General features: G+C 43.9%; 1 protein-coding gene across 1 annotated transcript; it reads left to right on the top strand.

Annotated features, from left to right (window-relative positions):
• Window positions 1–9,113: 9,113 nt before the first annotated feature.
• LOC122068017 (chalcone synthase 2-like) lies at window positions 9,114–10,788 on the top strand. The gene is made up of 2 exons (XM_042631837.1): window positions 9,114–9,394; window positions 9,506–10,788. The coding sequence occupies exons 1-2, from the start codon at window positions 9,217–9,219 to the stop codon at window positions 10,495–10,497; spliced, it is 1,170 nt and encodes a 389-aa protein (XP_042487771.1). The 5' UTR covers window positions 9,114–9,216; the 3' UTR covers window positions 10,498–10,788.
• Window positions 10,789–11,073: the final 285 nt, after the last annotated feature.

An 11,073-nucleotide genomic window follows, 5' to 3' on the forward strand; every position in this document is an offset into this window, starting at 1 on the left:
AGTATTCAATTATGGCATCCATCCAGCTAGGGCCGTCCTCGTCAACGGGTAATATTTCCCGGGGTCCTTCTGTGCTTGGTTGGGGTAATACTTTGAAATACACCGATCATCCAAGGTTCGTGAAGCCAGAGGTGGCCAATTGTGATAGCATGTCTGTGCTGGCATTCTCTGCCTGCGGCACCTACCTTACCTCGAACTCGTTGAAGGCTGTTACTTTCTCTCGCACCATCTTCAAGTACTCGGCCATCCTTTGCTCCTTAGCTTAATAGTCCCCATTCACCTATCGCACCCGCGAGCTATGAGTCACTGTGCACTACTAACTCCTGTACCATCAAGGCTGGTGCCAATTTATTCTAGCTATTAGTGTTTCATATTCAGCTTCATTGTTGGATGCATCGAAGTCGAATTGTATTGCATACTCGATTTTGAATCCCTCGGGGTTAACAAGTATGATCCCAGCACCGCTTCCCACGCTGTTGGATACACCATCCACATATAATATCCAAGTCCTTTCTGCCCGAGTCTCGACAGACTCCTGGGGTTTATCTGGGAGCGTTGTCTCGACTATGAAGTCTGCTAGGGCTTATGCTTTTATTACGGTTCTCGGTTTGTAATGGATGTCGAATTCTCCCAATTTTATGGCCCAGTTTACTAGGTGGCCGGACATATCTGGCCTCTGCAGTATCTTCTTCAGAGGTTGGTCTGTGAGCACGCACACCGTGTGCAACTGGAAATAGGGCCTCAGTTTCTTTCCGCTATCACCAGGGCGTATGTTACTTTCTCTATATTTCTGTATCTTGTTTCTGCATCCAAAAGGGTTTGGCTAACGTAATATATTGACCGCTATTGTCTTCCTTCTTTCTTTATTAGTACCACGCTTACTGCCACAGATACAGCTAGGTATAATTATAAGGTATCCCCTGTATTTGGCTACGTTAGTAGTGGGGGCGTCGCTAGGTATTCTTTCAATAGTTCGAAAGACTTTTTGCACTCCTCTGTCCACTTGAACTTTTTCGACCCCTTCAAGGTTTTGAAAAAAGGAAGGCACTTATCAGCTGACTGAGACATGAACCGTCCTAGGGCGGCGACTCTACCTGTGAGCTCTTGGACTTGCTTCACATTCTGTGGTGATCTCATATCTCAGATGGCCTGTATTTTCATCGGGTTGGCCTCGATTCTCCTCTTTGAAACTATAAAGATGAGGAACTTTCCCGATGCTACTTTGAACGCACACTTTATTGGATTCAACTTCATGCCGTATTGCTTTAATACTTGGAATGCCTTTTCTAGGTCTCGGATATGGTGTTCCGCCTTCAGGCTTTTCACTAGCATGTCATCCATGTACACCTCCATAGTCTTGCCAATCATCCCCTTGAAGATCTTGTTTACTAACCTTTGATAAGTGGCCCCTGAGTTTTTTAGTCAGAAGGGCATTACTTCGTAGCAGTAAAGTCCTCCCTCGGTCACAAAGGATGTCTTTGGGACATCTTCCTCACACATCTTGATCTGATTGTATCCCGAGTACACGTCCATGAAGCTCAGTGCCTCATGTTCTGAAGTGGCGTTGATAAGGAGGTCTATCTTTCGTAAGGGGTAGCTGTCTTTTGGGCAGGCCTTGTTTAAATCCGTGAAATCGATGCAAATCCTCTAATTCCCGTTTTCCTTTGGGACCATAATCAAGTTGGATATCTAGTTGGGGTATTGGATTTCACAGATGAACTTTACTTCTAGTAACTTCTCTATCTCCTCATCTATCTTCTGTTGCCTCTCGGGGGCGAAGGTCCTCTTCTTCTGCTGTACTAGCTTTTTAGTTGGGTCAATGCTCAGACGATGCTCTATTACTGCTCAGTTTATCCTAGGCATGTCTGAGGCCGACCAGGCGAAGACGTCAGAATTGCCTCGAAGGAATGAGATGAGTTTTTCCCGTTGCTATCTTGGCATTGTAGCCCCGACTTGGAATTGGAGAGTACTATCCCCTTCTTCGGCTTTGACTTGTATCAGCTCCTCAGTCGATTCTCTCCTTTGATAATTTGTATCATCTCGTAGATCTTCTAATGGGAGCGCTTTGCCCGCCTTTCCCTTTCCCTTTCCCCATAAGGTGGTGGCGTAGCACTTCCAGGATGCCTCCTGATCACCTTAACACTCCCCAACCCTATTCTTAGTTGGGAACTTCATCTTGAGGTGTGGTATGGAGATGACAGTCTTTAATAAGTTTAAGCCAACTCTCCCTAGTATGGCGTTGTACACTGAAGTGATGTCTACTACTAAGAAGTTGATCATAACTGTTACCTAGCGGTCTCCGGTGCCTACCCTTACCGGCAGCTCAACTGACCCTTCTACTTTGACTAGGGTGCTCGAGAACCCTTGCAATGGGTGTTCGACCTTCTTCAGCTTTCCTTTATCTAGACCCATCTTTTGGAAGGCTTTAAGGAATAGGATATCAGCTGAGCTGCTGTTATCCACCAAGATCTTTTTTACTCTGCAATCGACTACGGTCATGGTGATTACCAGGGCATCATCATGTGGCTTCTACACCCCTTCCAGGTCGTCATCCGAGAAGGAGATGTCCGTCCCCGTCCTTGCCCTCTTGTTTGACCATTCGGCCATATGCACGCTTATCGCATAGGGTTTTGCTTTCCTGGCGGAGATGGAACTATCTCTAGTAGTTAGGCCTCCACTGATAGTTGCTATAACCCTAGTTGGGCTTTTATGATCGTCCCGGGGGTGATGGTTAGCTTCCTTGGGTGTCCGATCCCTTTGCCATTCCTGATTGCCCTTGCGAGCTAGCCCCCTTTTTTCATGGTGGCCTCTACCGTCTCTTTGGCGGCTGTCCCTGCGATCATTGCCGTCTTGGGCATCCTCCTTTTCGTGGTCTACGATCTGACCTAAGTATCCTCTTCGGATCATTCCTTCGATCTCTCCTTTCAGGTGCCAACAATCTTCGGTGTTATGGTCGTGGTCTCTGTGGAAGTAGAAAAACTTGTCCATGTTGCGTCTCTCAGGATGTCGTCCCATCTTCCTAGGCCACTTCATGACTCTGGCGTCTGGGGTTTCTTTTATCTGCATTAGCACGTTCGTCCGTCTCCGATTTTGCGGTGCATATCTCTCGAACTTTTTCGGTAGACTAGGTGGCCAATCAAGTTCAGAATTTCGTCTCTTGAGGTCCTTTTACTCCCCGTCTTCGCTTCAGCTTCCTCATCAGCTTGGAGGGTTTCTTCCATCTGAATATACTTACCACACCGAGCCCTCAACTCAGCTAGGTTCTTCGGTGTATGCTTCGCCAAAGACCTTTTTAGCTCTTTATCTTTGACACCTCCCAACAAGGCCGTGAACTTTTCTTTCGGGTCTAAACCTCTGACCGTGATCTTCTCCTGTTGGAAGCACTTCATGTAGCTTTGCAGTGACTCTCCTTCATGTTTTTTGACGTTGGTCAGGTTCAATGTGGTCTTCTGAAGTGGTTGGCTACTGGAGAATCCCCTCACGAAGAAGTAACTCAAAATCGTTGAAGCTGTGAATCGATTTCGTTGGTAGGCGGTTGTACCATAACCTTGCCGCTCCTCTGAATGTTAAAGGCAAGGCGTGACACATGATGTTTTTCGAGACTTGGTGAAACTGCATCGCAACCTTGAAGCCTTCCAGATGATCGATGGCGTCTCCAGACCTGTCGTAGGTGTCATATTTGGGTAGATGAAAACCGACTGGGAGCAAGTCCCTCATGACCTCATCGGCTAGAGCCATGTCATTAGTGAGGTCCAGCTCGAGAGTTCCTATCTGGTTTTTTGCGACCTTCCAAATCTCGTCTTTCAGGTCTAGGATCATCTGGTTCAACCCCGAGCCCTCACGTCTCTGTCTGTCTCCTTGGCGTGGTCCCTCATGCCTGGCCCCGGTGGCGCGTCACGTCCTTTCTTTGGGTGCGGGGCTTTCCCTCATAGCTTGGTTTCAAGGATTTCGGCCAGACCTTATCGATCCTAAACTACTCCGGTCCTCATCTTGGGCTTGCTATGGCTAGACATGGGAGCTTTGCGGTGCTCCACCGGTCCTTTGAGAGACGGCCTTGGAGACCTCCTTCATTGTCTCGGCCATTCGATCATACTTCTTCTGAAGGGCGTCAAACTGCTCCCTTGTCACATATTCCTGTGCCCTAGGAGGGGGTGGAAGATTACTATCTCCGTGTACCGAATATCCGGCTAAGCGCTAGTCCCTCATGAAACCTTTCCAATCATTGTTTCCCCGTTCTTCGTCGATTTCCATCAAGGGGGGAGCCCTCCTGAAGCTTCCCCCGATCATTGTAGGTTTTTTCCACTATTACTGTCGTTCCCACGGACGGCGCCAATCTATTACTGTCGAAAATCAGTATGAGCCGACCCTGCACAAGCACAGAAGGCAGAGGCCTGGTGGTATCTCTGGGATTAGTCCTCCGATGCCCAAGTTAGTGACCGACAGAACGGTGTTTTTACAGGAGTAATGGTAGGTGTCGGCGTACCTCCCTCCAGGTTTCTTTTGGGTTCACTCTTATAGGGTTTCTCAGCCTAGGGTTTTGGGAACCCCCCTCAGGCATCTTCTCCTCATGTGGTTTGAAGCCTTACGGCCTCCATCGGATGGGTGACACGTGTTCCTCCCTTGGATGCCACGTGTCTTCACCTTATTGGGTGACAAAATCTACCGTATCAGGTAGGTTACCTAGAAATTAAAGGGGGAGGGAAATGATACGTATAGGGTGGAATGCATGTGACAGGAGTCGATCCTTAGACCTTCCACACTCCTAGCGCCTGCTCTATAGACAGAGGATGCAACTAGTGTGCTAGGCACGGGATTCACTGCAAGTTTGTTGTTTACAGAAAAAATAAATAATGGCAGGAGAGGAGGAATGGGTAGAACTTAAATTCTGCGTATATATACGATGGCACAGATATTGGTCATAATAACTACATTGCACCTACTACTACTGCAACACTCAAGGAAAAGCTTGTGACTGAGTCCGATCACGTCCGTCGTCAATGGGTTGCCATCTGCTAAGAAGAAGAAAAAGAAAAAAGGGAAGATGAAGGAGAAAATGCGATAAATCAATGAAATAGATCTAATGTATCTAATCTAATGGTCAGTAAACCGCTAACACATTTTTATTCCTAAATAACCTCCTTAGTGTGCCTATTCTTTTCTCTAAAAAGGAAAAAAAATAAAGGAAATGAAAGTTCCAAGACCACAAACTAGTAGTAACATTCACAATTAGGTTATGCAAATACATTGAATTATTTCAAATCTCTACGAGGATCCGTCGTTTTTTCTTTAACCTACTTCAAATAATTGACTAAACCTCTAATGTCTGCATCAATACCTTTTTCCTGGCATCGTCTAATTAAAACAAGAACATGGTTCAAGGAAAACAAAACTCCCATAATGATCATCTCAATGAAGAGGGCCCACAAAATTTAAGGGGTAGATCCAATAACATAGAGTGGATGCTTGGCTGGAGAGTCGCCAACATGGTTAAGCCTTGGTTGGTGGGGCGTGTGGCCACTGGCCTACTACCTAATTTTGACAAACGGGTATGGAGAGTGTCTCTCGTAGGGCCACATACTTGTGCAGCCACCGGAGCAGCAACAGCCACGATCGCCAAACCTAAGTGTCATAGGGCGTGTCACAACTATACTTCTGAGACACGAGACCTTCCTCGGTCCTTCGCTTGGGTTATGTAGTTGTCACCGCATGGTGGCCACAGGGAAGATTGGCTTAGAGGATTTTTTGGTTGATTCTAATTAGGTCAATCAGGCTCATTATGGGTCAACCAAAATACATTGTTTTTTTAGGTTAGCCATTTTAAGTACAACTAGACCATATTATAATCAATATTTTATAAACAATTAATTTCTTACTACTAATAATAATTTGAGGCTCAAATTGGTCTTTCTGCATAAAATAATTACTTAATCTTTATAATTAAGGTCACTCGAAAAAAAAAAGAAAAAAGTGATATCACTAAGGTGTGAACTCCCTCTTTTTCCAACAAATACCAGAGGTAGGAGTAGAAAATTTTATCCTAGGAGGATATTTTCCAACTTATCACCTTGATTCTATTTCCTTGATTGCTATCAACAGGGGTTGCAACCCGGCCAGCAGTAAAGAAAATTTTTCTCTTTTTTTAATTGCATATGATGTATGACCATGGTTTCTACTATCGATATTGGATCATATCATGTGTGATCAGTGATGGAAGCAGTCAGTACCAATTCTGATCTGAATCGGATAAGAATTGATTTTAAAAACCTTTGTAATCAATATATTCGAGCAATATTTCATACTGGTGTTTTTATTAAAAAAAGAAAAAAAAATGGAGGTATTAATTTAATAGAAATCAAACTGATAGGTCTCTGCTGTAATTGTCAAAGTCGCTGAGATTCTGATGTAGTTAAATGATAAGGTAGTTTCTACCCAAAAAAAGAAAAAGAAAATGATAAGGTAGTTTTTAAAGCCATACAGTCCTGTTTTAATGGTTGAGCAAACATCAATCAGCGTCCTTACACAATCCAATGCATGTCTAATGATCTTCTTCCTAACAGCAAGATTATGTGGGATTTTTTGGGAAATTGTTCTTTATCTAGGAGTGTGGTCTACACCAGTACTCTCTAACGGTGGAGAGAATTCAACCCGACCTGACCCGACAGCTAAGAGCACCTTGGGCACGCACCTCAAGGGGTTCCCCGCTAATGGATATACCCATACACAATCTAATGCATGCCTAATGATATTCTTTCTGATAGCGAGATAATGTAGATTTTTTTGGGAAATTATTCTTTGTCCAGGAGTATGGCCTACAACAAAACTCTCATTGTCTATCAGATTTTGATCTTCTATACCATAGATCTGATAGCTGGAAGCACCTTGGGCACACACCCCAAGGAGTTCCCTGTTGCTGGATATGCGTTGTGCTCTCTCCAACGCTAAAGAGGATCTAAATTCGTGTTTATCTCTCCCTTCTACCAATAGGGGTAGAGATGTTATTTCATTCGGGATCGGGAGCGGGAAGAGGAGGGGAAGGGGATGGGAGAGATAGACACATTGGGTCACTTTTTGTTTTTGGTAACCCACATAGGTGCACTTGGCGTATGTCATGCTCTCAAATAGAAAATTCTTCCCAAACTTTTTTTAGGAAGAAAGAACTATGTCCATCTAAAGTTCCCCACGCCCACATACAACCCTTGTTTTTAGGGAGGCTTGGAAAAAAACACCCCTATCCCCCTTAAAACAGTTGTTGTGTTTGGCATGGGAAATGGTAGAAGCTCCTCCCCCTTTTCTTAAGGTTGGAGATCACCACCTGGTTTTGTGGCCACTACATCAATGTGGACAAATCAAGGGAGGTACATAGGCATCCAATTAGGGGCAAGGTGATCTTGTTGACACACTTGTATCTTTCAAATGGAGGAATGAGAGTGATACACACAATGGATGCTAGCTTACAGTACATAAATGGTGTGCCAAACCGTTTTTCTTAATTTTAAATTATTTTTTTTTTTTTGGCTCATGACTGGTATCCAGGCCTTCGGCCTGATCCCACAACCGTGGGCCCATACTGACCCCACAACCGCATGGATCGGGTCATACTGGGTTTGAATGAGAACCATTCAACTTTCACTGAAAGCAGTGAAGAGCACTAAACACCCCCGTGTGAATGGCCCAAGGTATGCCTAGTAGAAGTCGAACTTAGGACGTTCGAGGGAGTCGAACTTAGGACGTCCGAGGGAGTCGAACTTAGGACGTCCGAGTTTACGGCTCGTACCAAGTTCGTTGCTCACCAACTGCGCTACCCCATTGGGTTTAAAATATTAAATTTATCTAACCATCAAAATGTCAAATTATTATACTAGAAAATAATTTGCGAGAGAATGATTTTACTTGCTATACCTGTAAAATATTTTCTATTTTTTCTCTTATATGCTAAACCTCGATGAGAGGAGCACCCTGGCTCCCTAAAAACTGGTCACAAACTCCCCACCCTTCCCCCCCTTCCCAAAGGCAGAATCCATTACCGGATCTGCTTTCTTACTTGGATAATTCCAATCGAGATCTGGATGGTTTGGTCCATTATATATTATCCATCCAAATCCGACCCAAGACCCTAATGGATGGATCGGATGTTGGTCATATCTAGATATTTTAATGCTATTTATTTTCATTGCATCCTCAACAATCATACAAATGTTTTTACAAAACAATGATCCAAACCCGGATCCAAAATCTGCTTGAGATCCGACTTGTCTACCAAATCCCACCCAAATATGAAAATATATATTTTTTTTTTTTGGAAAAAAGCTGGCATACCATAAGCTAGTGACTATTGTGTCTATCCAGTTTACCATACGTGAGTAGTGTGTTTATTCCTTTCTTTTTATTATTATTATAAAAATAGGTGAAAGAACCTTGCATGTTTGGCCTAGGGCATGCCAAATGCGCTAGAGCATCTTCAATGCACATAGGGGGAAGGTAGTGCAATCTTTTGACATCCTCACTAGTTTGGGCATTTCCTGTACTAGATTAACAATGTTATTTTTCTTTAAAAAAAAAAAAAATCTTATATGGACAAATATTTTTTCTAGAGAAGTGTTTTTTATGCGGGAGTACAGTTCAACTGCACATGTGTAGAGGACCAAAGAGACTACATGAGGAAACATTCACAAAAACATCATTTTCCCTTTCAAGAGGGCGGGCTGATCATTTTACCCACCCACCCATGTGTCTCGACACAAAAGCTACACTCTTTCGAGAAAATATTTTTCATTTTTCTTTTTTTTAGTAAATACAGGGACATGAAATATGGTCAATTAATACAATGCCCACGAAAAGTTTGGACCATTATGTGGAACCAATCAACGGAAAAGTGCCTCTCTAATTGAGCTATAGAGTTAATGAATTCCAAGTGCAAGGACAGGACCAGGAGTGTACAAGATTATTCTCGTAACCAAACTTGAGTGTACTTAATTACATGCCTTACGGATGAATCTACCCCCTCTCCCTAGTAGACCGAGGCGTGGAAGCAGGTAATTGGTGATCAATCATGTGATGCTCATCCACCGCTTCCTCCTATTTAAGTAACTCACTTTCCTTTACGAAGCATATAACCTCCCTAGTCTCTCCTCTACTCTTGCATTCTCCTTCAAAACCACCATTCCCCAGCCCACACTACCGACACAGAGCTTCGTTCCCGAGTTCTAAACTCCCAAAATGGTGTCTGTTGATGCCATCCGGAAGTCTCAGAGAGCTGAAGGCCCAGCCACCGTCATGGCCATCGGCACCGCCACTCCACCTAACTGCGTCGATCAGAGCGAATACCCCGATTACTACTTCCGCATCACCAATAGTGAACATAAGGCCGAACTTAAAGAGAAGTTCAAGCGCATGTGTGAGTCTTCTCACTTTGTTTATGTCCGCCTACTGCCTCTTGGTGGTATCTTTGCCTTGTAATATTCTTTTTCTTTTCTTTCTATGCGTATTAATATGTATAAATTTACAGGTGAGAAATCAATGATCAACAAACGTTACATGTACTTGACTGAGGAGATCTTGAAGGAGAACCCAAATGTGTGTGCTTACATGGCTCCTTCTTTGGATGCTAGGCAAGACATGGTAGTTGTTGAGGTGCCAAAGCTAGGGAAAGAAGCAGCGACTAAGGCCATCAAGGAATGGGGAAAGCCCAAGTCTAAAATCACCCACCTAGTCTTTTGCACCACCAGTGGTGTAGACATGCCTGGATGTGATTACCAGCTCACCAAGCTCCTTGGGCTTCGACCCTCTGTGAAGAGACTCATGATGTACCAACAAGGATGCTTTGCAGGTGGCACGGTTCTTCGTCTAGCTAAGGACCTTGCAGAGAATAACAAAGGTGCACGTGTCCTAGTAGTCTGTTCTGAAATCACTGCTGTGACCTTCCGTGGCCCAAGTGATACTCACCTTGATAGTCTAGTGGGTCAAGCTCTTTTTGGAGATGGAGCAGCTGCAGTCATAGTTGGGGCTGACCCAGTGCCTGGGGTTGAGAAGCCCTTGTTTGAGTTAGTCTCAGCAGCCCAAACCATCCTCCCTGATAGCGATGGTGCCATCGATGGACACTTGAGAGAGGTTGGGCTCACCTTCCACCTTCTCAAGGATGTCCCTGGCCTAATCTCTAAAAACATTGAGAAGAGCCTTGTGGAGGCATTTGAGCCTATTGGTATCTCTGACTGGAACTCAATTTTCTGGATTGCCCACCCGGGCGGACCGGCTATTTTGGACCAGGTTGAGTCCAAGTTGGCCCTTAAACCTGAGAAGTTACAGGCCACAAGGCACATCCTTAGTGAGTATGGTAATATATCTAGTGCATGTGTGCTGTTCATCTTGGATGAGATGAGGAAGACGTCAGCCAAGGAAGGGCTGAAGACTACCGGTGAGGGGCTTGAGTGGGGTGTTCTCTTTGGGTTTGGACCGGGACTCACTGTTGAAACTGTGGTTCTGCACAGTGTGGCAAATTAAAGAGAATAAAAAGGGATTGAGGCTCCGTATATGTTTAATGTCATGGAATTATAAATTTGTAATAATTAAAATGGCTTTTCTTTTTACAATTTTTATTTTTCCTTTTTCATTTGGGCCTTAAACCTTTTGTACTCATTGTCAAAATTTACTTTGGGCTTCACCAAAAAAAAAAAAAAAAACTCTGGGCATTGGATTCTTGTGATCTGTCTAATAAATCAATAAATACATACATGGGGAGTTAATTTCAAAATCTTGTAATGTTATTCAATTAGCAATACTTTTAGAGGCTTACTTCAAAGATCCTTGGCTATTTGTTTCTACTTTCACTAGTCGCTTGCTACAATATTATTCTCCACCACAACTGTGAGGTCATTTTCTCTTCATTTATACATATATAGTTTGAAACGTAGACCAGTCGGTCGAGGACCAGTGGGTGGAACTAATGCCTTTTTGCTATGCACTCTAAATCCACTCTATCAGTGCACTCCTTTTCATATTTTCATAAAATCTAAAATTGCAAATGCCGTGAAGAGCCCTTGGTCAAATTGTTCGTAGGTACATAAACTACTTGGATAG

This window comes from Macadamia integrifolia, unplaced genomic scaffold (assembly GCF_013358625.1).
Source record: "Macadamia integrifolia cultivar HAES 741 unplaced genomic scaffold, SCU_Mint_v3 scaffold3327, whole genome shotgun sequence".
NCBI classification, from domain to species: Eukaryota; Viridiplantae; Streptophyta; class Magnoliopsida; order Proteales; family Proteaceae; genus Macadamia; species Macadamia integrifolia.

Coding starts and splice junctions, on each gene's coding strand:
- LOC122068017 (XM_042631837.1), top strand. CDS start 9,217: ATGGTGTCTGTTGATGCCATCCGGAAGTCTCAGAGAGCTGAAGGCCCA. Junction 9,395..9,505: donor AGAGAAGTTCAAGCGCATGT/GTGAGTCTTCTC, acceptor ATAAATTTACAG/GTGAGAAATCAATGATCAAC.